At 38.6% G+C, this 23,990-nt stretch overlaps 2 protein-coding genes across 4 annotated transcripts in view; one reads left to right on the forward strand and one right to left on the reverse strand.

The window, feature by feature from the left end:
• The window catches only part of lmtk2 (lemur tyrosine kinase 2), a 47,128-nt gene extending 39,599 nt beyond the window's left edge, over nucleotides 1-7,529 (reverse strand). The window contains exon 1 of one of the 2 annotated variants that reach the window (XM_079622862.1): nucleotides 6,952-7,529. In XM_079622862.1, coding sequence (XP_079478988.1) covers nucleotides 6,952-7,033 — 82 coding nt within the window. In that variant the 5' untranslated portion in view covers nucleotides 7,034-7,529. The remainder of the gene's footprint in view (nucleotides 1-6,951) is intronic. The other variant, XM_079622861.1, reaches the window with a different exon arrangement.
• On the forward strand, nucleotides 7,495-23,604 carry pvalb5 (parvalbumin 5). 2 transcript variants are annotated; one of them, XM_079623698.1, is made up of 7 exons: nucleotides 7,495-7,587; nucleotides 14,954-15,044; nucleotides 15,155-15,212; nucleotides 15,349-15,428; nucleotides 22,519-22,651; nucleotides 22,752-22,861; nucleotides 23,332-23,604. In XM_079623698.1, the coding sequence occupies exons 4-7, from the start codon at nucleotides 15,368-15,370 to the stop codon at nucleotides 23,352-23,354; spliced, it is 327 nt and encodes a 108-aa protein (XP_079479824.1). In that variant the 5' UTR covers nucleotides 7,495-7,587; nucleotides 14,954-15,044; nucleotides 15,155-15,212; nucleotides 15,349-15,367; the 3' UTR covers nucleotides 23,355-23,604. The 2 variants fall into 2 exon arrangements, with proteins under 2 accessions (XP_079479824.1, XP_079479825.1); XM_079623699.1 differs by lacking the exon at nucleotides 7,495-7,587 and adding an exon at nucleotides 12,992-13,157 and having other exon boundaries at nucleotides 23,332-23,603.
• Nucleotides 23,605-23,990: the final 386 nt, after the last annotated feature.

The raw sequence follows: 23,990 nt of genomic DNA on the forward strand, positions 1-23,990 counted from the left end.
CGCGATGTGTGTTCGTCATCAACAAAGAAAGAACGAAAAAATGTCTGCAAACTGGAACGAAGCAGAGGCCAGGAGCTCCTCACTATCCGCGCTGAAGCAGAGATCGTTCGCCAGATTTGTGGAACGGTACGCGATGCGTTAGTGTACATGTTTTTGACGCGTACGTTACACGCCTCATCATGACGTCACGTGTCTTTACGGGATCTTACCGGGATGTGAACGCACTCCCAGATCCCGGAAAATCACTGGCAGTGTGAATGAACCAAAATCAAACGATCCCGGGACACATTATCCCTGTATTTTTTGGAATCTCTGTGTGAAAAATTATAAAACTGAATCAATACAAAGTTCAAATTCAAGATTTCTTGATGCACCGCATCATTCAAAAGAATCATAATCGAAGACAGTCCCCGTCAGAGTAAACATTTACACCCCAAGACTGCTGCTCTGAACCATCAATACAAATATAATCAAAAAACCAAAGCAGTGAAGAGACTTCATCTGGGACACATTTATTAGTCAGCGCAGACTTCATCATCATCGGAGCTTCCTAATGAACTGCATCAGTTGTTTACTGAGAGACAAATGGCCTTGAAAGTGGTCTTAAAAATAAAACCCATCACATGACGATGGTTCATTCAAACATGATTATAAAGTGCTTGTAATTCCCAAGTCATCTTTCTAACCAAGTAAATCATTCACCACAGATAAGAGTGGCATGCATGCATGGGTTTATATACTTTGCCTTACTGTAACTCTCACTACCCGTGATAAGGAAGTAGAGGCCTATCAATATTTTTCCAAACCAAGTCTATGTTTAAATGTGTTTTATATTATGACTGGCACTTCTGGTCTGTGACGCATCCGCTCAAAGGGACACAAAAAAATAATTTCAAATAATAAGGTTGACCTACAAATAATCCTTATCCGTCAGTTTGAGTGAATGAGCTGTAAATTATCTGTCATGATGTGATTTTGCCTGTCAGGAACCAGATTAACCCACAAAATGGAGCTGACTAGAAATTCACAATGTATTGAACAATACGGTCATTATAACTCTGTCCACCTTTTATCCTAATGTGAAAACATAAGTAATGTCAACATTAAATCCCTTGACTGACTTTTGTACAAATATTAATGCGATATAAGAAAAAAATATTTGCAAGGTGAATTTCGACTTTAAAACTATGCTCCCTTGCTTTAAAAACATGACCGGACCTCAAGAAATGTAAACAAATTTAGGTTATCAACATTCACATCAAAGAGCAAGACCTCTTGTGATTGTGAAATGTGAGATTATTGTGTTTACCATAAAAATAACCTACAATTTTGTTCGAAATTAATAAAAAATTTGTCTAAATTTATTAAAATTTGTTATAGAATTACCATTTTGAAGTCTGAAAGTGTTAAATCAGCATTCTCTAAAACCTCTCACATATTGTAGATATGGCCATACAGTGCAAAATATAAGGTCAAAATAAAGCTAATAATGCTAATTATGCAAATTGCTCAACATATGCACATTAGCATCTGGCAGTTTCCGTATACTGGGGACCCATACTTCACATTTCTGCCAAAAAAAAAAATTGGTGTACCGGTACTCAACATTTCCGGGTTCACAATGGGGCTCTATGGGCTGGCTAGTGGCTACTAGACTATTTGGTACTGTAAACCCGAATAAGTTGGTAAAACTCAATACATTTAAGTTGAAATATTAAAAGTTACAAATATTTAAGTTAAGAAATTCAAAGTTTAAGTAAGCAGAACTTGCAGATTTTTATTTTGTACTCATACATTTTAGTTGTTCTTAACGTGAAATGTTTGAGTAAATTAATCCATACATTTAACTTAAAATGTTCATGTAACCTCAATGTGATCATTTTTGTTATTCTAAACTTAGCTGGTTATAACAATCTAGCTAGTTCAATAACTGCTAACATGCAAAGCTGCATGCACCACTTGTCATCATGACGGTAACTCTCCTAAAATCAACATTAAGTAAAATTATTCTAAATTAGCATAACAAAACATTAATCACTACTAAATATCCCACTTAACATTAATCTTGCACACAAAAAAACATTATATTACACTTAATTTCAGCAATTACTCTCCCTTTCGAGTGCCATGGGCAATGCATGCTGGGAAATAGAAATCCCAGCCCAGTTTCAGTAGAATTAAAGTTTGTCTAAATTAAAAGAAATAATTTCAATTAAACAGTTCAGTTTACTTAAAATATATCAGTCCTGCCCTGTGAAGAAAAAGAAAGTGCTAAATACTCATAAAAGTTAATTTGACTCAACTAGCCCTAATTAGTTTAATTTAAGTTTGTCCTACTCAAACCAATTAGTTCACAGTTAATGTGACAAGAATATCTGTGACGAGCTCTTTTCTGTGATCTGATCCAGGTGTAACAATATGGACCATAAGACATTGTGATCTGCTTTCCCGATTTAATAAACATGAATAATTTGCAAGAATGAACTAAGAATCTCTTGTTTTCCTCCTCAAATCCTCACTCACATCTTTCCCAATTTGTTTTCACATGGGTGCTTTAAATGCAATTTTCTTTCCTTTTTCACTGCTATTCCTCTCAGCAAAGAATTATATAATAAAGCGCTCTGAAATATCCATCAATGTCCCAGATAATGACCCAACACTTGTATGTTACATAATATATAGACTTACATACACTGTAAAAAAAAAAACACATTTTTGTTGGTTTAACTTAAAAAGTAAGCTAGCTGGTTGCCTTAAAACTTTGAGCTCATTGAAATTGAAAAAAAATGTTAAATACAATGAGGGAGATTGGTTTAATCAACAGAAAATCAAAATATGATGTTATCTGAACCACATTAATTATCTAAGTTGATTTGTCAAAAGAAAAAATCCGATAAATCATAAAAAATAGTTTTACAGTGTAGCCTATATTACTACGATAAAATTTAACAAGTCAGTAATATTGCTGCGGAAAGATTAATTTGAGCATTTGGGTTTATTTATTCATGGTCTGCTGAAAGTAATTTGTTAATATTTATATACTTTAAGTTTCCTTTTGATGTTCAGTGGTTACGGGGTGATGAGACAAAAGTCACTGCAAGCAGTTTTTGCAAATGCCAGAGATTTTGACGAGTTTCTTGTGAGTATCTGATTGCTTGCAGTTTCTCCCATAACTCATGCAAAGCATCATGGGGGGAAGACAGGGGGATACCTCACCTAGTGAAACCACTAGACCCATTTAAGAGTAAACCGCACAACAAATTGTGTTTCTGTCGCTCAATCAGCAGAGCATGGTGCTAACAACGCCAATGTCATGGGTTCAATTCCCAGGGAATCCATGAACAAACAAACTGCATTCCTTCAATGCAGAGTACGTTGCTTCGGATAAAGGCGTCTGCCAAACGCATGAATGTAAATGCGTTTACATGTCAGGCCCTTTTTTTTTTTGTACATCAGCACCAATCAAGTTTTAGATGAGCGTATCACACACCACATCTGCTTGCAAACCTCACACACTGATATACAGGGATGCACCGCAATTTTGACTACAGCTTAGGGCTGGGCGATAAAACGATAACGATAATTATCGCGATATAATTTTTCTCGATAAAACGATATCAAGAGTTCGATAAATGTTCGATAATTTTTTTTGCGCCAAAAGCGGAACGAATCTCATTTGAACCGCGCGCGCCACACGGACCGTTTATCCGCTCGGCTCAAAGTACAAACGGCAGCGCGAGCGCGAGCTCACTCGAGCAGACACGTTTACTCTGATCGGCCTCGGTCACGAGATCCAGTGAGAGCGCTTGAATTCAGCGAAGAACACAAATGTCTCAGTGATTTAAACCAGTTTAAAGGCAGATGAAACAGCGCTGACGAACAGGAGAAGCACTGTGCGCAAGGATAGAGTCAGAAGCTTCTCCGTCTACACATTCCCATCATTTACCACGGATTTAACGTTACTGTAACGTTAACCTAGTAATATTAACTGCACCATGAGATGTGGGATATATATACATTGAATTGTATAATATTATTAATGTAGACAATGTATTAAAGGACTAATGGAATATAATTACAGTTTTTAATAATGCATTTAGGCTACTGGTTTTCATAAATACCATAGAAACGTCACAATATGTGACGTTTCTCACATAGAAACCATAAAGTTACAATAGAAACCATAAAGTTACATTTTATCTGTGGTTATCATTATCTATATGCATGATGCTGGATGACCAATGGTTAATTTTAATAAAACTAAAGAATATTACATTTTACCAAATAAAAATAATGTTGTTACTTTTTTTTAACAGATTTTACTGTTTTTGTTAATGAACATAAATTGTATAAAGTAAATCTGCATCCTAACTCAAGCTAATACTACTGAAATAAAGATATTTATTTTGTTAAGGAAAAATGTCAAATGTTTGAATGTTCTACCTCGGATTTGTGAATGTTCACCTGTTTGGCAAGTGTTTGTCATGATATGTTCTGACAATAAAGAGTAGTTTAAAAACACAACGCTCTGGTTTCTACAGCTTTCACTTAGGAGTACAAATCTGTCTTTAAACTTGAAATAAATAAAGATTTGACATTTATCGATATCGACTGATATAAAAAAAAATATTGTGATATTTTTTTTTGGCCATATCGCCCAGCCCTATTTTCAGCCCAGCCCTACAGCTATTTTCAGTTTCGTGGCAAATTGGTTTTGGAGGGTTGAAATCAGTGACCGACGTGCACACAACGTGAATGAACTACACCAGTTAAACACGTCAGCTGTGTGGACACTAGATCTTTATTGACAATATTCATTTCTTAATTTTAATCGGTAATTTGACATGGTTTCTTAAATCTAAAATCTTTTAATCTGTGCTGCTTTCTGTTGATGAGCGAGAACTCTTCACCAAACATTTGTAGCGCACCTGGCATTCAAATAATCGCAAAAGCTTTGTTACTTTTAATATGAAGCAAAGTCTCAAATTCAAGGAACACGCCGACTTTTCTAGCCTAGCTTAGCACAAAGACTGGAGGTAAACGAGCAGTATGCCAGCTGGAGCCATTTACCTCCAGTCTTTGTGCTAAGCTAGGCTAGCGGTGGGTGCGTTACGGGACGCACGGAGATGAAAAGGGTATGTATGGACTTATCTAACTCTGGGGGATACGGTGAATAAGCTAAAGTCGGCGTGTTCCTTTAATATTCTGTCGATTTTATTACAAAATTCAAACAATAAATGTTGTTTAGGCGCTTTTTAATATACAGTGTGACAGATCACTGTAGTGCCTCAGTTCAAGCGGCAGCGCAGATCATCTCTTCCTCTTTACTGCTAGTTACGGCACGAAACAAACATGGATGAACACCAGAAGGTATGTTTAAATATATGTTAAAACTTACGGAAATTAATCCTGATTCCTGTCACATGTAATAATCAGTGTTTCAACCAGAGAAAGATGTCAATAAAACAGCTTGCAGGCTATAATGTCACTTAATGCTAGATTCACCTCAAGAAAGCCATTCAATGTCCATAAACTCAGAAAAACACATTTAGCTTAATATATGCACTGTATTACATATTCAATCTATTTTTACTTAAAGTCGGCATGAAATCAAAATTGACCCTATTTACTTTGTTAGCGGATATTACTAGTCTTGTGGTGAACAATTAATCCGTGCAAGTTAATACACGGAAAAAAATTGTTTGCCGAAGTTATCTTTAATCAAAGTCTGAAAACTTACTTCCGGGTCTGGAATGGGTCTTTTTCTGATGATATAGGCTTGACGACTTGGGTTGTTTAAACGCTTAGCCACTCCCCTCAAACCGTTACTCTGCTATGGGCGAGAGATGGAGAGGAGGAGCGCTAAAGTAAAACCCTGCCCTCTGTTCAATATTCCCTTTCACTCGGAAATGCGTCACAACACTTGAGAAAAGTCGTTTGCAACTTCCGGTTCATGCGGACTTTAACCTGTTAGTGATGTCTTAATTAATTAATTCATGTTTGAATAAATCTGTCATAAAATCAAGTTAATACAGTTTATTGTCACTTAAATGTTTATATTTCACCAAAAAAAGTGGATTAGAAACAATTATGTTATTAAAAAGTTGATATAAAAACTAGGCTACTTAATGTACAATTTAAACGTTTGTACAACTATTTTAGTTATTTGAGTGTTGTTTATTAAATAACTTTGATTAATTGATTATTCATTTATTTAATTTTGGTTTTTAGCCGTGCATCCTGAATTTTCAGTTCCAGCCCAGAATTTTAATTTCGGGTGCATCAGTGCATCCCTAATATATCAGGATGATTCATAAGGCCAACACAAAGGTTTACAATCTACCGGTTACACAATACTGACTACTGACTCATTAAAGTGTTCATGCGTCTAAAAGAAGGAATAATTTACCGCCTGAGCGTGATCGGTCATTAACACACAAATGTTAGCGTTGGATTACCAGTTTATCTGCTGGTAGTTTTGATCACAAGGTGGTTTGTTTACAGACAGGTCAGCTGTCAACTCACCTACTGACACCATAACAAAAGACCAACATGGTATTAACATGGTTTGGGACATGTTCAATGATATAGTACTGTGTTAGCATAGATTTATTAAGTACCATATCTCAATAAGTAGAACAAATGAGAAAGTAATCTAACGTAATAGAAGCTAAAAATTCCCCCACAATCTATTTTATGCATATTTATAATATTATTAGTTTTTACAAAGGGCCTTTAGACATTAAACTATATAGCTGCCTTTTAAATTTTAGGATGGGTGCCCCTCGCATGAGACTAATCATATTTGGGGGGCCGTGGCATCTAAAATATTGATAAGCCCTGCTTTGGAGTACCATGTAAATAAGGTCTATACACACAACACAACTTTCATAAATGACAACATGAGTGAAACATGATCAAACACACATTATAACGTGCTCGACATCTTACCTGCGTGTGTTTTTGAGACTGGAGCGGCTTGTGTGAGTGTGGCAAATCCCAGTAAACACACACCTGCACGAAGAGCCTCCATCCTCACCACTGCAGCTAATCCACTAGCTCAACTACCAATAAACAGCTATTACATCTAAATAAATAACACGAAGGACGCCTGAATTGGCTCATCTATGTCTATGTACATCTATATTCTCGTATCCGCCGTGTCAAAGACTCATGTTGTGCGATATTAGTCATATGCCGTGTTATGAGCGTTAGCTAACACGACAGTGCTGTGATGTTCATCGAGCTAAGCTAATGCTAACCGCTACCGGCGTCTTATTTACGATTATTTCTCATCGTTTGAAACCGCTCGTTCGTTTACTACCTCTCTAGGACGATTACATGCGACGATGTGTCTTTTTCCCGCATTGTAAGACTCCTGGGTTCGTGGAAAAATCAAAAGCGCAGTAAACACAGTGGTCCAGCATCACTTTTCCGCACGAGCGCCATGTCTCGTGACGTCACGCGCCGCCCGCGTCACGCACGCACGCCGCACGCGAGGGCGTTGGTGACACAGAAACTGACAGCGTCCAGAATGATGACACAGTCTGGCCATGCCATTCATTGTCACTGAAGTGTTTACTTAAGGTGAGCAACGCAAAACCTGTTTTAGGAGGAAACCGTGAAACTGTCATAACATGCTGTAGAGGCTACTGAACAATTTCAGAAAGATTACTGATTTTTTTTTAGCACATAAGCCTCTTATTCATCCATATCTATATAGGAGATAATAAATATTTGATGTTTTACAAATCCCATAGTAGCCTACTTTCCTAAACACTTTTTAACCCCCAATGCATTTCAAAATTGTCTTGATGGGGTCATAACGCAAAAGGCTGATTTTGAAGTAATTTGGTCAAATGTGAATGATGCTGATGAATGTAATAAGAGTCACTGGAATTATTATTTATTTTGGGACGTTTTGGTTAAGGTGACAGCTGTACGCGTGAAAGAATGGTATTTGGGGTAAAATGCTTTGTTGCTGGGGGTTTTTTGTATTGCAAATGTGGTTTAAAGTATAGTATACTTAGCTAGCCTGTTCTACCAGACGCTCGTACATTTCATTTGTACAGAGAGTCTCTCCATTGACAAGCATTAACTTCCTTGAAGGTGAGTACTCTGTTGAAGTTTAAAACTATTGAATCTGCCCAGAGCCACTCTGGATCTGCCATAACCAATCGCTAACGTTTGGTCGTGACGTATGACGACTCAAACTAGCGCACAACCTCAACGTCATCGTTCTCAGCCACTCCCTCTGTTCGCTGATTGGACCGGTAAAAAATTGACCGGAGAAAACCCAAGAATACACCACAATCCCAGACTAGTACTGAAGGGAAATGAAAATTGAACGGAAGTACGTAGGAGGGCGGAGCCAGGCTAGTACTTAGCTAGGCTAAATGTCACAATCTGCTCTATCACTCTTATTCTAATGTGAAAAAGAAATGACACCCTATTGAATTCTGTGGTTTTATGTATCATTCAGGACATAATAAAAAATCATCTGGACCTTTGCCGGTCTTAAAATTAGTTAAATACAACGTCAGATAAATAACAACACATGACATATTGCTGGTGTCACCAGCCGCGTTTCCATTACCCTTCAAATTGCGCAAATTGAAATTGCGAATTGAAAATGCGCTTAATGGAAACACGTAATTTTCCCAAAAACTACTATTTATCGCAAAAAAAGTTTTTACGCTCACATGAGATGGTTTTTCAGGCAATTCGAAAAATAAATATTTCACAAAACTGCAATGGAAAGTTTTTGCGCATTTACAGTCACCTGACGTAATGACGCGGTATGTTTGGACATAATACCTTATTAAATTCATAAAAGAATTACAGGAATACTGAATTCTAAACCTCAAAGAAATGCCACAACCAAGACCTCGAAGCACAAATGAGGGAGAAACGCCCAGAAACCCCTCATACTGTAGGCTGTGCCACTCACAGATAAGTGTCTTTCCTTGCCACTAATGCTTGGATAATACGCTTATCTCATTCGATTAATAATAATGGCTAGTGTGGCGTCTGTAATATAAACTGCCAACATTCGTTGCCATGATTTTTTGGAATGACTTCTCGCGAGAGGGAAAAATTACGTTTTAGTCGCATAACATCGGTTAATGGAAACGCCGTCATTTCGCAATAGGTTTTTATCGACATTTAGAAAAAATGCGCAAATTTTTTTTTGCAAATCTGTAATTGTTTTTAGTTTATTTAACAAAAACTAGGCCAAAATGGAAAAGCCATGTGTGACAAACTAACTACAGCCTCACTGTTTCCATATGAATTAAAGAGAGTAATTATCAATCAGTCTCTGCTGATCACATGTCTTTGATTAATTGATCATCAGCAAGTGTGATCTCCTCTATAAAAGCAGAAGTGTTGTCAGTTTGCAGGTCTGGATCATTCAGGTGTGTGTGTTCACACACAATAACAAGCAGGAAAGACATCAGCAATGATCTTAGAGAAGCAGTTGCTGCTGCCATCAATCTGAGAAGGGTTATACGGACATTTCCAAACCATCCGAAGTCCATTATTCTACAGTGAGGAAGATTATTCACAAGTGGAAAACATTCAAGACAGTTGCTAATCTTCCCAGGAGTGGACGTCCCAGCAAACAGAGAAAACACAAAACACCCAAGAGCTTCATCTCAGACTCTACAGGCCTCAGTTAACAAATTTTCAAGTTTATGACTGTACAGTTAGAAAAAGAGGGGACAAGTATGGCATGTTTGGGAGGGTTGCCATGAGAAATAATCTTCTCTCTAAAAAGAAGCACAGCTTCGGTTTGCAAAGTTGCATCTGAACAAACCTCGAGACTTCTGGAACAATGTCCTTCAGACCGACGAGACCAAAGTGGAGATGTTAGGCGAGACTAAACACAGCATATCAGCACAAACGCCTCATACCAACTGTCCATCCACACTGATGGAGGGGTGATGATTTTGGGCTTGTTTTGCAGCCACAGGACCATGAATTCCTCTGTAAACTATATTCTACAGTCAAATGTGAGACTATCTGTCCGACAGCTAAAGCTTGACTGATATTGGGTCGTGCAACAGGACAATGATCCCATGCAGGAACACCAGCAAATCTACAACAGAAGAGCTGAAAAAGACAAGAATCAAAGTGTAGCAGTGACCCAGTCAAAGTGCAGACCTCAGCCGAGAGCGTAAGAAAGCTGTGCATAAACAGACGCCCACAAACCTCAATGAACTGAAGCAACGGTGTAAAGAAAAGCGGGACAAAATTCATTGTGGGAGACTGATAATTAGAAAATGATAATTCAGGTCATTTATGTTAAAGGGGTCATGACATGGGTTTTTTTATTTTATTATTATGTTCCCTTAGGTGCAATTATAGTATTACTATAGTTTTTTTTACAAAAAACTTTTAAAATGTAGTGATTTATGACCTTTTCCCAGTTTCTCATCCTCTGATTCAAACAGTCTGTTTTGGGGGTGTTTCCCCTTTAAGAGTTCAGTGTTAACGCCCACTGTTATGATTGGCTAACGTCAGTGCCTATGCATCAATTATTAACGCCCCCAGCCAGAACATTTGCGGATTCAGCGTATTTAAAAAGTAGTTTAAAGTTTTAAATACATTACTTACAGTTTGCGTCGTCGTTGTTGAGCCCAGAATAGTCGGCACGGACTTATCTTTGAGCAACAGTTTTCTGGCAAAGCCAGGATCATTTTGGGATTTGTTTTCAAAACAGTCATCCTTCAAATGGACTGGGACGTCCGCAAAAAAATAAAGTGCATCCATTTTTTTTTCCCTGACGACTGGATCTTTCGGCAGCGTATTCAAAGATGTTGTTTGTCCACAGCCAGGAACAGCACATCTGCGGCATCGTAATTTCCCTGTACACAGACCCACTCGCTGTCCGTCCGTCGACTGAACACTTGTGAGGCGCGCACGTTGATACGAAATAAGCGTAGTTTTCTTGTGCTGGAGGCGGTCATATGCAAACGCTGGTACGTCACTTCGTACCGTGACGTCACTTCTTACCATGGATCCAGAACGAGCTGTATTTAGAGCTTGATTAAATAAATGATTCGTTTATAATGGGGAGGACGTCTTAAGATATGAAACTTGCAGGACGTTTTAATGGTACAAAGACCTCTTATATACCAAAAGATCAAGGCAAATTTGGTTTCTCATGTCATGACCCCTTTAAAGGTGGCTCTACAAGCTATTGAATCATGGGGTGTACTTAGTTTGTCACACATGGCCTCTCAAATTTTGCTTTATTTTTGTTAAATAAATAATGGCATTGTGTAATATGTCATGTGTTGTTGTTCATCTGAGGTTGTATTTACCTCATTTTAAGAGCTAAAGACCAGGGGCCGTTTTCACAAAAGTGTATTTTCACAAAATTAATGCCTTGCCTTAAAACCGGTTCACAAAGCTGCTTAAAACTCATAATGGCACTTAAAACTTGCTCACCAAAATTACATTAAATGTTTTTTCCTTGATTTTTTTAATTTATGCCTTAAAATAACTTGCCTGTATTCTCCACCCTTGCTTCATTTAGTATGCACGGCTCTATTAATATGCAAATGAGTCCCGCCTCCACTCACTCACACCAGCTCAGAGATCCACTGGTTGACGATCACACGTTGATCTGATTGGTTACAAGGTAGTTTGTGACGTCAGAAACACCAGCGATTTCAAACCGTGTTTTTGAAGCTGTCTTTGGTTCACTGCAGTTTTAAAAAGAAAATACTCCGCAATGGTGCTGACTTATGAATTTGCACATGGTTTGTCTTAAAACACATTAAAAACGCCACATAGACATATAAACAACATTAAAAGCTGGATTATCACCACAGGGGGACTTTAAACTAAAGGGCGGGGTTGACCTTGTTGTTATGGAGATGTCATCACTCTTGCTAACTATGACCACAGTGATTGGCTGATGGGGGAGGCGTCTCTGTCAGTCATTTGATCACGGAAATATTGTAGAACGAGGAATCATGTTGCCATAGTCAAATAAAGATTTTAAAATGTAGGATAAAGTGTCAAATTAAACAAGTATACATTCAGCTAATTGCTATATTGTTCAGCTACATATCCACAGCCGACTCACCTCGTTACCTCGACAGTTAAATCTGGCATCCCTCCGGCATCACTCTTATTGGCCCAGCCGGGGATATGCCGGGAACTCTGGGTTTGGGACAGCACACCAAATACACTTATTTCACTTATTTTGCTCTATTCGAACTAGTGAAAACAACAGCCACAGGCCATTATTTTCGAATTATTTATTTATTAACAAGTTATTTTTGAGTATATTTGTATTATAATAGGACAGTAACAGGCAGCGAAGTGGAAGAGAGAAAGGGGGGAGGGGACCGGGAAAGGTCCACGAGCCGGAACTGAACTCCGGGAACCCGAACTGCCCACAAGACTATCAGCACTGACGATGGGACATTATTCTCAACCTGACTGCCGTGTTTTATTCTCCATCATTCAATGCATATATTGCCTATACATAAATGTTATGTCATCGCAGATTCAAATCTATAAATCTAAATATTTATTGCCTTTATGAAGAAAAGGCTCAATAGCCTCTTGCCTTCTGCAGTGTCTTTGGCCAGCAACAGGATTGTTTGTGATTTTGTCTCAGTGAGAGGAGTCCTCTTGGCTTCCCATAACTTTTCACAGATTTAGGAACTGGTTGTAGCACTAAAATGCCTTGTGAAATTTAAAAAATGTAGGAATCCTAAAAGGAATCCTAAAATTAGGACTGACACACCCATTATTTTTAAGAGTTTCTCTTAAAAAGGAGCTACTTTAGCCTTAACGGTGACATATTATGCCCCTTTTCACAATATGTAATATAAATCTATGGTGTCCCCAGAATGTGTCTGTGAAATTACAGCTCAAAATACAACCCAGATCATTTATTAGAGCTTGTCAAATTTGCGCCGTTTTTTGTGTGTCCCTTTAAATGCAAATGAGCTGCTGCTCCCCGCCAACCGTTCAGAAGATGGACGATCCTTCACGAGCTTCAGATACTCCGTCAATAACAATTAAACATTGAATAATCTCACTCATCCAAAATCTCAGAAATAACCAGTAGCGGAGTGCAGCCTTACAGAGAGACTCAGGAAGAGGTTTTAGACGCACCTGGACGTTTCTGAATGGTTGGTGGATACATTTGTTGTTGAGTTACAACTATTCATCTCGTGTTTAACTTTTACACAGGTTGACGCAGTTCCCTGAGGTCTTTATAAGACAGCTGTGGCCTTTTTATTGTTGGTCAGACACTTGCAGAGAAAGGCTTACCAAAACAAAGTTACTGTTGGTAAATGCACCGGGGACCCGATTGTAGCACTTAAACACATGATATTCATGATTTGTCCCCTTTAAGATGTTTTGTGAATATGGCTAGATGATTTTGTATGATGTCCTGGGGCTCCTGATATATCACAGTACTTAAAAACCATATAATTCAAAAGGGTTTACTTTCTTTTTCACATTAGCCTACACTATTTCACTTTAGCAACCCACCACCTTATTTTATCATTTGTTTTCACACAAATTGTTTTGTTCCTCCAATTGTTCTGTAAAATATATCACCTTACACACACACACACACACACACACACGTTAGGTTTTCATTTTTTGGGGGGGACATTCCATAGACATTAATGATTTGTACAAAGACAACCCTTACAGAAAACTCCCTGCATTTTTACATCTTCAAAAAAAATTTTTTTAATATGGTTTATGAGCTGTTTTCGTCACAGTGACCAAAAAAAATTCCCAACACACACACAAATGCGTAAGTAGCCTATACATCATACATTTTCCAAAAGAGTGGCCTTTAAACCTGTTGCTATCACGGTCAACCCGAATAAGTTTTGTACGTTTTAAGTTTAAGTAAGCAGAACATTATATAAAACAGCATTTACTCTCCCTTTGAGTGCCATGGCAAAGCATGCTGGGAAATAGAAATCCCAGCCCAGTTTCAATTAAATTTAAGTTAGTCTAAATGAAAAGAATCAAGTTCATAAGACAAAACAAAAAAATGAAACAATGTCTCAACAAAAATGTGTCCGTTTTGTGAACTCAAAAGAAAAAGAAAGTTCTAAATACTCATAAAAGTTAATTTGATTGAACTAATTTGTTTGATTTTAGTTGGCTCTACTCAAACCAATTAATTATTTTGAGTGTTAGGGTTTACATTGATACTTTTGTAGGGGTTTAACTTGAAATAATACCAAATCTGATGGCACGCAAAGGAAAAACCTCAGAGTAATAAACAAAAGTTTGCCATTAAGTATTGTTAAAGCAATGAAATAAGATTAATATACACTGTAAACATTTAAACTTTCAATGCTTTTAATACAATCAAAGTGGCACCACAGTTACAATTTAAAGTGAAAAGTTCTTTATATCCAACCAGTTTTTATATTTCTCTGATCATCAGGTCAAATCTTTGAGTAGAAATGACAGAAACTGATGTTAAAACACATTTAAAGGGATTGGAAAATACTTTTATCATAACATGTAGTGTTACATCATGTTATGTAACCGTGTAAAAAATATACCTCACAGGAATATTAGTATTTGAATTTATTTTGAATATTTATTTTCCAAATATATACTGTAGGTATGAAGTCCACTCCTCAGCTCATCATCATTAACTTTTCTACGCTGATTCTGTGTTTTATTTCTATATGTGATGTGTAATTTGGTTTCACAACTAGGCATCCTTCACACAAACTAGAACAAAGGCAAACATTACAGGTCTCAGTAGTAAACCAGAGCCAATGACCTCCGAGTCCTTCACGAGCATGCAAAAAAAACTCGTTTCAAGCCAATAGCGATCAGAAACGATGTGCTTGGATCAGCTAATGAGGAGGGAGGTGTTTAGTGGCGAGGAAGGCCTCCGTGGGTTTAAGGGCACGGGTGTCTCGATCTCTGTGCACTTTAGGTCCCAGAACTGCAGGAGAGACTCTCCGTGTCTTCATTGTTCCAAAGGATACAGCTGAGGATCCGTCGTCACGTCTACAGCCGCTCCAAAGGTTAGTAATGCCTGCTTCTTCACATTCATATTACTGCCAAATCGAACTTGATGTTAGTGATGTCAGATGTTACATTTCTCATTGCATTGCATCCTTACATTTTCCCAAAGGGTCAATTCGGAGATTTATTGCATCCTCAAATTTTTCAAGATCGATTCAGAGATTTATGTGAGTTTAATTGTTCATGTATTTACTATGCACATTCAAATTTGACTGAAAAGCTTCTAAAAAATTCCACTGTCTGATGATGTACATTTAGTATTTAGTATTTTACTGGTTCTTTAATTGTAATGTGTATTTGTAGAACTTTTTGGTGAAGAATCATGGCACTTGCAGGACTCCTGAAACAAGACAACATTGCAGCAGCTATCCAGGCTTGTCAAGGTGAGACACACACACACACACACACACACACACACACACACACACACACACACACACACACACACGTTGTGTTTTCAAGTTTTATGGGCACTTTCCATGGACATAATGATTTTTATATTGTACAAAGTGTATATTCTATCCCCTTACTCTAAACCCTACCCATTACAGAAAACTTTCTTCATTTTTACATTTTCAAAAAACATCGCTAAGTCTGATTTGTAAGCGGTTTTCCTCATGGGGACCCCACTAGGATTTTGGATATTGCCATCTTTGTGGGGGCAGTGTGTTCCCATAATGTAGGGTTTACCAGGCTACACACACACACACACACACACACACACACACACACACACACACACACACACACACACACAGGTGCATTGGGAATGAGTAGATCCAGGTATCCAGGCAGCCGGAGACTGGGGAGCAGTTGCCATCAGGATACCTGTGTGTTTGTGCCGAGCATCCAAGATCATACACACTCACACCAGCCATACACACACACACACACAGGTGCATTGGGAATGGGTAGATCCAGGTATCCAGGCAGCCGGAGACTGGGGAGCAGTTGCCATCAGGATACCTGTGTGTTTGTGCCGAGCATCCAAGATCATACACACTCACACCAGCCATACACACATCTCAGATCACAATCACGCTTACTGTAATATTCATAAAAATGGCACCCAAAAGCATGTTGTCTAAACCAATGCAATATATATCATATAGCAACCTAACTCATTTGTTTTTAATCACATTTTCATATTTTCAAAAAATGTAAACATTTAACTTAAAAATTATAATACAACTGTATTGGCAGTTAATGCAACTGTTGTATGCTAAAATGGTTACATCTTAATTAACTAGTCTATAGTTTAAGGACAGTAACGTTATAGACCTTATTAAGAGCAGTGACAGGTATGAGAGTGATGTGAGGGATACACTTACCGTGTTTTCAAAGGCATCCGCTGTAAAAAGCTGTATAAAGCTCTGAGATCAATGTTGCCTGGGGATTTTTGTCTACTGAAATTTCTCTGAAAGATATTTTTTTGCAGTGTTTCCTCAGCAGAACAATCCAAAATAACAGTTCAACCCACTGAAGAGTATATCTATCCCTCACAGCCTCGCTTTCATTCCTGAGACAAATCAAAGATGGCGCTGCTGTGAATAAGGTCTATAACACCAAGGGCAATATACTCTATAACTATAAAAAAGATATAGTTTTAAAAAAATTACTCTAAATATAAAAGAATAGTAGAGTCCACACCCCAGGCGTAATGATAGAGAGCCTAAGTCCCTCCCCTCCGCTTCCGGCTCATGGGACCTTATTTTGGAAAAAATATGTATGGTAGTCAATGGCGAGAGACAACTTATCTTTTTATTCCGTCCGAACTGTGCCCTGAATTACACATATGATGTTTGTCAATTTAAAAGATAATTATGAAAGTCAAGAAAGTCGCAGTTTGTCATAAAACAGAAGAGTAACGTTTAGTTTCATGTGAAAATCGCTCAATGAACTACATCTCTTCTACATCTGGGGCCGTATTCACAAAGAATTTTAAGGCTAAAAGTAGCTCCTAACTGGCGAATTTAGGAGCAACTCCTAAAAATAATGGGCGTGTCACTCCTAACTTTAGGACTCCTAATTTTTTTCACTAAGAGTAATTCACGAAGCATTTTAGCCCTAAAAGTAGCACCTAAGTCTGGGACAGCTTAAAAGAAGTCGAGAGGACTCCTAACTCACTAAGACCTATTCACAACGGGTCTTAAAATCGCCGCGCGACGCAGTGTATTGGAGACACTCAATGACACGGAGTTATTACAAAGACACCGCCTTAACCGTGAGGGAATACTGATTGTTGTGGATCTTGTGAGGGATGCAATAACAGCGCCAACAAATCGCAACAACCCAATCAGTGCCGAATTGAAATGTTTGATAACACTTCGCTACCTGGCAACGGGGAAAATGCAATTGTGTAATGCTGACGATCTAGCGATATCCCAGCCATCGGTAATGCAGATCCATCCACCAAACCATCAATGCACTCTGTAGACCCCATATTATTCGACAGTTCATAAGTTTTCCTGACATTCGCCAACTCCAAAGAAACAAAGCCAGCTTTATGGATATTGCCGGAGTGGTCGGTGCTATAGACGGGACACATTAAAATAATTGCACCACGTCAGGATGAGGACGTGTTTGTGAATAGAAAGAAAACCCACTCCATCAATACCCAGATTGTGTTCGATGCAAACTTCACAATTCTCGATGTTGTATCCCAGTGCCGAATTTCCCTTTTATTTTATTTTTATTTTTTTCAGCACCAACTGGGCCAGCAGCAGTAACTGATCCTGCGTCCAGTTGGGCTTTCTTTTCCGTTTTGGCGAGTTCATAATCCGCCGTCATTCAACTATTACATTAGGAACAATATTTCCTTGCTTTAAGTAGTCTATTTAGGCTAATAGGATGTCAATTAACCAAGCAAGTGTTAATGCAAGTGTCGTTTTTCATTAGCCTATTAGGCAAGTGGCGGTTTTCATTAGGGTATTAGGCTACCTAGATTTAATTTAATTTAATTCACAACTTCTCTCTCTCTCTGCCTTTTTAGAATTACACTTCACTGGGGCCTGCACAAACATGTCATTATATATGCATTTCGATTACATTATTATTATTATTTTGTGTAGGACACAGACATATTTAGATGTCGTAATTCCATGATTTGGTGCGTCTGTGTTATGTTCCGCATGCTGGCCCTGTCATCTAACAACCAATCACCGTGATCATTGCGAGGAAGCTCGTGCATGATAATTGACGTCATCCATAGCAACGAAGACTCACTCTTAGTTTAGGAGTTGTCATTTTTCCTTACTAAGAGTAGGTCTGAAAGGCGTTGTGAATAACTTTTAAGAGAACACTCCTAGCTAAAATCTTTTAGTGCGATTTAGGAGTACTCCTAGTGGTAAGATAAAATGCTTTGTGAATACGGCCCCTGAACTACATGCTTCAGTCTTGTACAACACGTTGATTTTGCTACACACTCAAAAGGTCACACACTTGATCTCGTCTGCACAACTGGTCTACATAATATTTCCGTGCATGGTTCTCAAATTGGACTGTCTGATCACCTACTCGTTGAACTTAAATGTGAAATGCCTCGCCTCAGTGTGAAATCCACTATAACATACAGTAACCTCAATTCTGTTGATCCACTGCTATTTTCTGAATCTATACAACCTCATCTCTCTGACATTACTGAACACACAAGCTCCCTCGATATCCTTACCAAATATAACGCCTGTATTTCCACTGCCCTCAATATTCACGCCCCTCTTAAAAGTAGATCTGTGCCTTCTACGCACACGTCTCCCTGGTTTACCCCTGCACTTCGCAATCTAAAAACAGCTGGTCATCGTCTTAAACGCCTTTACAAGAAAACTGGTTTAACTGTTCACCTTACTGCTTACAATGACCATATTCAGTTATACAAATCTGCTATAAATACAGCACGCTCTAGTTACTACTCTACCATCATTAACAATGCATCCTCTCGACCAAAATCACTGTTTTCTATAGTCAACAAACTCACCAACCCTCCTGCACCTGTCATGAGTAACTCAGCAGACCTCTCTGAGTCATTCCTGCACTTCTTTCAAAGTAAAACTGATAGTATCTATAATCTCTTCCCATCCATGATCTCTACTGTTCTCACGCATGACCTCCTCACCACTTCTACACCTGGTACTCTCACTGATTGTGCCCCTCCAACCCCTGCTTATATCTCTGAGCTAATCAACAAAGCAAACTCATCTTCCTGTCATCTTGATCCTGCTCCTTCTACTTTACTTAAAAAATGTGCACCCGTTATTTCACCATTGATTTCACTTCTCATCTCTCAACTTCTAAGCACTGGTGTTGTTCCTCTCGAACTAAAAACTGCTGCCGTCACTCCTGTTCTAAAGAAACCAGGCCTCGACCCCTCTGACATGGTCAACTACAGACCCATTTCTAATCTACCATTTCTTTCAAAACTACTTGAGAAAGTGGTTGCTGCTCAACTTCAAACTCATCTGTCATCCAACAACCTCTATGAATGTTTTCAATCCGGTTTTCGCACCCTCCACAGCACTTCTTAGGGTTGTCAATGATCTCCTTGTAGCCACTGACTCCGGCTCCACTAGTATTCAAATTCTTCTAGACATTTCCTCTGCATTTGATACAATCTCTCATAGTATTCTCATTTCACGACTCTCTGCTCTTGGTATTTCTGGAACTGCCCTATCCTGGTTCACCTCCTACCTGTCCGATCGCCAACATTACATCTCCATCCGCCAGTCTAAGTCCACTTCTGCCTCTGTCCCGCACGGTGTTCCTCAGGGTTCTGTTCTTGGGCCTCTTCTCTTCATCATCTACATGCTCCCATTAGGTAATATCATCCGTCATCATGGTTTCAATTTCCACTGCTATGCAGATGATACCCAATTGTACATCCATTCTCAACGCAATGCACCTTTCCCAACGCTTTCCATATCAGCTTGTATTGATGAAATAAATGCTTGGATGACCACTAATTTTCTCAAACTTAACACCGATAAAACAGATTTACTTCTTATTGGTTCACCTCAAACTACATCCCGTGTCTGTGTTGAAAATGTCAATATTGCTGGAGTTCTAGTTCAACCTTCCACCACTGTCAAAAACCTGGGTATAATCTTTGATTCCTCTCTTTCCTTCCTTCCTCACATCTCCTCGCTCACTAAGTCTGCCTTCTTCCACCTTCGCAATATTGCACGCTTACGTCCTTTTCTTAACATCAGTGATGCTGAGACCCTAGTTCACGCTTTCATCAGTTCACGGCTTGACTACTGCAATTCACTTTTCTATGGCTTACCCAATTCATCATTAAATAAAATTCAATATATCCAGAACTCTGCCGCCAGAGTCCTCACTCACTCAAAGAAATCTTCCCACATTACTCCAATTTTACGCAGTCTACATTGGTTACCCATTCGCTATCGCATTCAGTACAAGATACTCCTTATTACATTTAAAGCACTCCATGGTCTTGCCCCCAACTATATTTCTGATCTCATCCATACATACTCCCCTGTTCGCACACTTAGGTCTTCGGATAACGGTCTGTTGACAATCCCACGGCACAAACTAGCATCGTTTGGTGGTAGAGCATTTTGCACCGCTGCCCCAACACATCCGTAATCTCTCATCACTACATGACTTCAAAACCCACATTAAAACATATCTTTTTGTCACTTGTTTCCCTGACCCCTGATCTATGTTCTGATTCTATATGTATCTTCACAGTTTCTATGTCATGTTTTTATGTCATGTTTCTATGTCATGTGTTTTTGTAATTTATTGTAAAGCGACCTTGAGTCTTTAGAAAGGCGCTATATAAAATAAACGTATTATTATTATTATTATTATCTCTCGTCTCGCACTGTACGTCAGTCTGGTACAAAACACTCAGGCATCACGGCGCAACGTTACGATTATAACGTAAGTAAGACTATAGAAAAAATGACAGACGTTAGCTTCAGTAAAGTTAGCTTTATTCATTGAGTGAAAAGGTATGTATTTCGGTTTGTAGTCTTTGTAATTACGTATTTTCACAGTCTTATACCTCAACAGTTTTACATCAAACTGCGACTTTCTTGACTTTCAAATGTATCGAAATTGACAAACATCATATGTGTAATTCAGGGCACAATTCAAACGAGATCAAAATATTTGTTGTCTCTCGCCATTGACTACCATACAATATTTTTCCGAAATAAGGTCCCATGGTGGTCCACCGGAAAGGGAGGGATTTAGCGACAGAGTAACGATATATTTTAGAACGATTTTCTTCAACTGATGAACGATAAAAACATTGACAGCCAATCAGAATCCATCCTGCTATGAAGAGCACGAGCATTTAAAGAGGCAGGCAACAAAACTGCAGCGAGCGTTTAGAATAAGCAGAATTATATAATTCACACCATAGGCCTAGCATATCAATAACGATAAAGATATATTTCTAAAAATCGCTCTGAATATAAAAGAATAAGAAGAGTCCACACTATAACGAAAACGGCACAGAGTTGGAATCACTTTCCGAACTCTTTTTTTTTTTCTCGGCTGATGAACGATAAAATCATTGACAGCCAATCAGAATCCATCCTGCTTTATAGAGCGCGAGCATTAACTGAACGATATTGTACTTTGGTGTGGACGCTATAATATAGTTATCTTATAGATATCACTCTTTGTATTAGCAGGGCTTTAAACAGCATCACTGAATCAACTTAAAACGATTAATTTATACCAAAAAAATAATAATTTTATGGGTTAATGTAAAAACAGCACTAACATTTGTGGGTTGCCACATTTTACAATTATTTAAAATGTATGAGATTAAAACAAATTAAATTTATGGATGATTAAATACTGTATATAGCTGTCACGGAACGATCTCTATCGCCTCCCTCTGGCGGCATCAGATCACTTTCCCCTGAGTACTAGGACTGCACTTCCCATCTTCCACCTCCTCACACTCATTACCTACCAGCCCTGTCCCATCCCATTATCAGCGCACCTGTTCTCACTCTGACTCTCTCAGCTCCCTTTATATGCACACTCCCAACTCACCTTCATTGCGAAGTCTTGATTCTGCCACGGCGTTCATTTCCAAGCGATCTCTGTATTTACCCAAGTATTCCTGGTTCTCCGACCCCAGCCTGTGTTTCCAAGGATCCTTCACGAACGTTCTCTGCCTGCCCTGACCCACGCCTGGTAACCACTCTGATTCCTGGATCTCCCTTGCCTGTTCCTAGTCTGCCTTGTCTTTTGCTTCATTGTGTGTTTCAATAAAATTACTGCAAATGGATCCGAATGTCTCAGACTCTCCATCACAATAGCTAAACCTGATTATTTAATTAATGTATGACTGACAAATATCACATTACGTTTATGATCAAACTGTGTAATCCACTTGGATAGAAAGTTTATATGAAATCCAAATACATCCATCTGAAATTTAGGCCTTAATATTTCATATTCGCTTTTGTTCATCATATTTTTGTCTTTCAGCCCCAGGAACGTTCCACTACAAGTCGTTCTTTGAACAAGTGGGTCTGATGGGTAAAGCCTCTTCCGATGGGGAGAAGGTGTTCAAGGCCCTGGACCAGGACAAGAGTGGATTCATCGAAAAAGAGGAGCTGAAGTAAAGCATTCTTTAAACCGTGCTTGTATTGTGAGGCACATTACGTGATGAAGCCCTCTCTGACTGGTGTGTGCTGCTGTTCTTGTGCTTGGGTCTCCAGACGCTTCCTCCAGAACTTCTCCTCGGGGGCCAGAGAGCTCACGGAGGCAGAGACCAACACCCTCCTGGCGGCTGGGGACGGTGATGGAGACGGCAAAATCGGGATGGAAGGTAAGGCCAAATCAACTGGCCCTTTGGGAGCCGTACTCCTATAGAAACCAGGGCTCCTCGCCCTCTGTTAGCCCGGGGGAATTAATCAGCTCTACACATGAGAGTCAGACCAATACCGCTCCCATTAACACGCGCACACATTACTGATTATCTTGAAAGACTGGGAATTCTCTGTATCCCAAGGCAATGTCTTTCCAGCAGGGTGTTTGACTCTGTCTGGGAAGGAAGGATTAGATTTGCATGTGAGAAACATCCACACTTTGATATTTACAGGGTGTGACCTCTTCATTTACTTAATATAATGTGACACCCAGACAGCAATATGGTGTCGGCCCACATCTGGAACATGTGGATTCAACGCGTGCCAGATGTGGGCCGACACTATGTTGCTCTCTGGGACAGTATCAAGCGATTTAGCTGATTGGACAGTTCACTTATCTCTCTCTCTCTCTCTCTTTGTTCCCGCTCAGAGTTCTGCGGTCTGCTGAATTGAAAATGGGGCGATTGTCTTGACTGACTTGAACTTCGTTTCACCGTTCTCTCTTCTTTATTTGCGTGTGTTATCTGTGATTCGTTCTGACGTTTTATGAGTTGCTAATTAAAAATGTGTTTAGTAAGTTTGTGTAGAAAATGCGCATATCATGTTTGGGAATAAAATGTAATAAATAAAAAACTTGCTTCTGTAACTGTAGTGATCGTAGGAAATGAAACTGCTCAATAAAGTGAAGTCTCCAAGTACGGGAATTATTTGCTTCATGTGATCTTTTTATACTTTTCAAGTTTATGAAACCGATGGCATAACAACAATACAAATATCACAATAACAACAGCAGTAAAGTGTGTGTGTGTGTGTGTGTGTGTGTGTGTGCGTGCGTGTGCGTGTGCGTGTGCGTGTGCGCTTGTGCGTGTGTGTGTGTGTGTGTGTGTAAGAATAAGACAATAAAAAATGCAATAAGATAAAATAAAAATAAGATATAAGACAAAATAAGATATAAGACAAAATAAAAAATAAAACATGATAAGATATACAATTAGATAAAACAAGATAAGATAAGAAAAGATATAAAATAAAATAAAAAATATATAATAAGATGTAATATAAAAAATAAGACAAAAACTAAATACACAA

The sequence above is a fragment of the Phoxinus phoxinus genome (assembly GCF_949152265.1).
Source record: "Phoxinus phoxinus genome assembly, chromosome: 1".
Lineage (NCBI taxonomy): Eukaryota > Metazoa > Chordata > Actinopteri > Cypriniformes > Leuciscidae > Phoxinus > Phoxinus phoxinus.

What these genes read in the sequence shown, in the direction of transcription:
- pvalb5 (XM_079623698.1), top strand. Translation starts at nt 15,368, where the DNA reads ATGGCACTTGCAGGACTCCTGAAACAAGACAACATTGCAGCAGCTATC. An exon ending in AGCTATCCAGGCTTGTCAAG is followed by an intron (nt 15,429 to 22,518) that starts GTGAGACACACA and finishes TTTGTCTTTCAG; the next exon opens with CCCCAGGAACGTTCCACTAC. An exon ending in ATCGAAAAAGAGGAGCTGAA is followed by an intron (nt 22,652 to 22,751) that starts GTAAAGCATTCT and finishes TTGGGTCTCCAG; the next exon opens with ACGCTTCCTCCAGAACTTCT.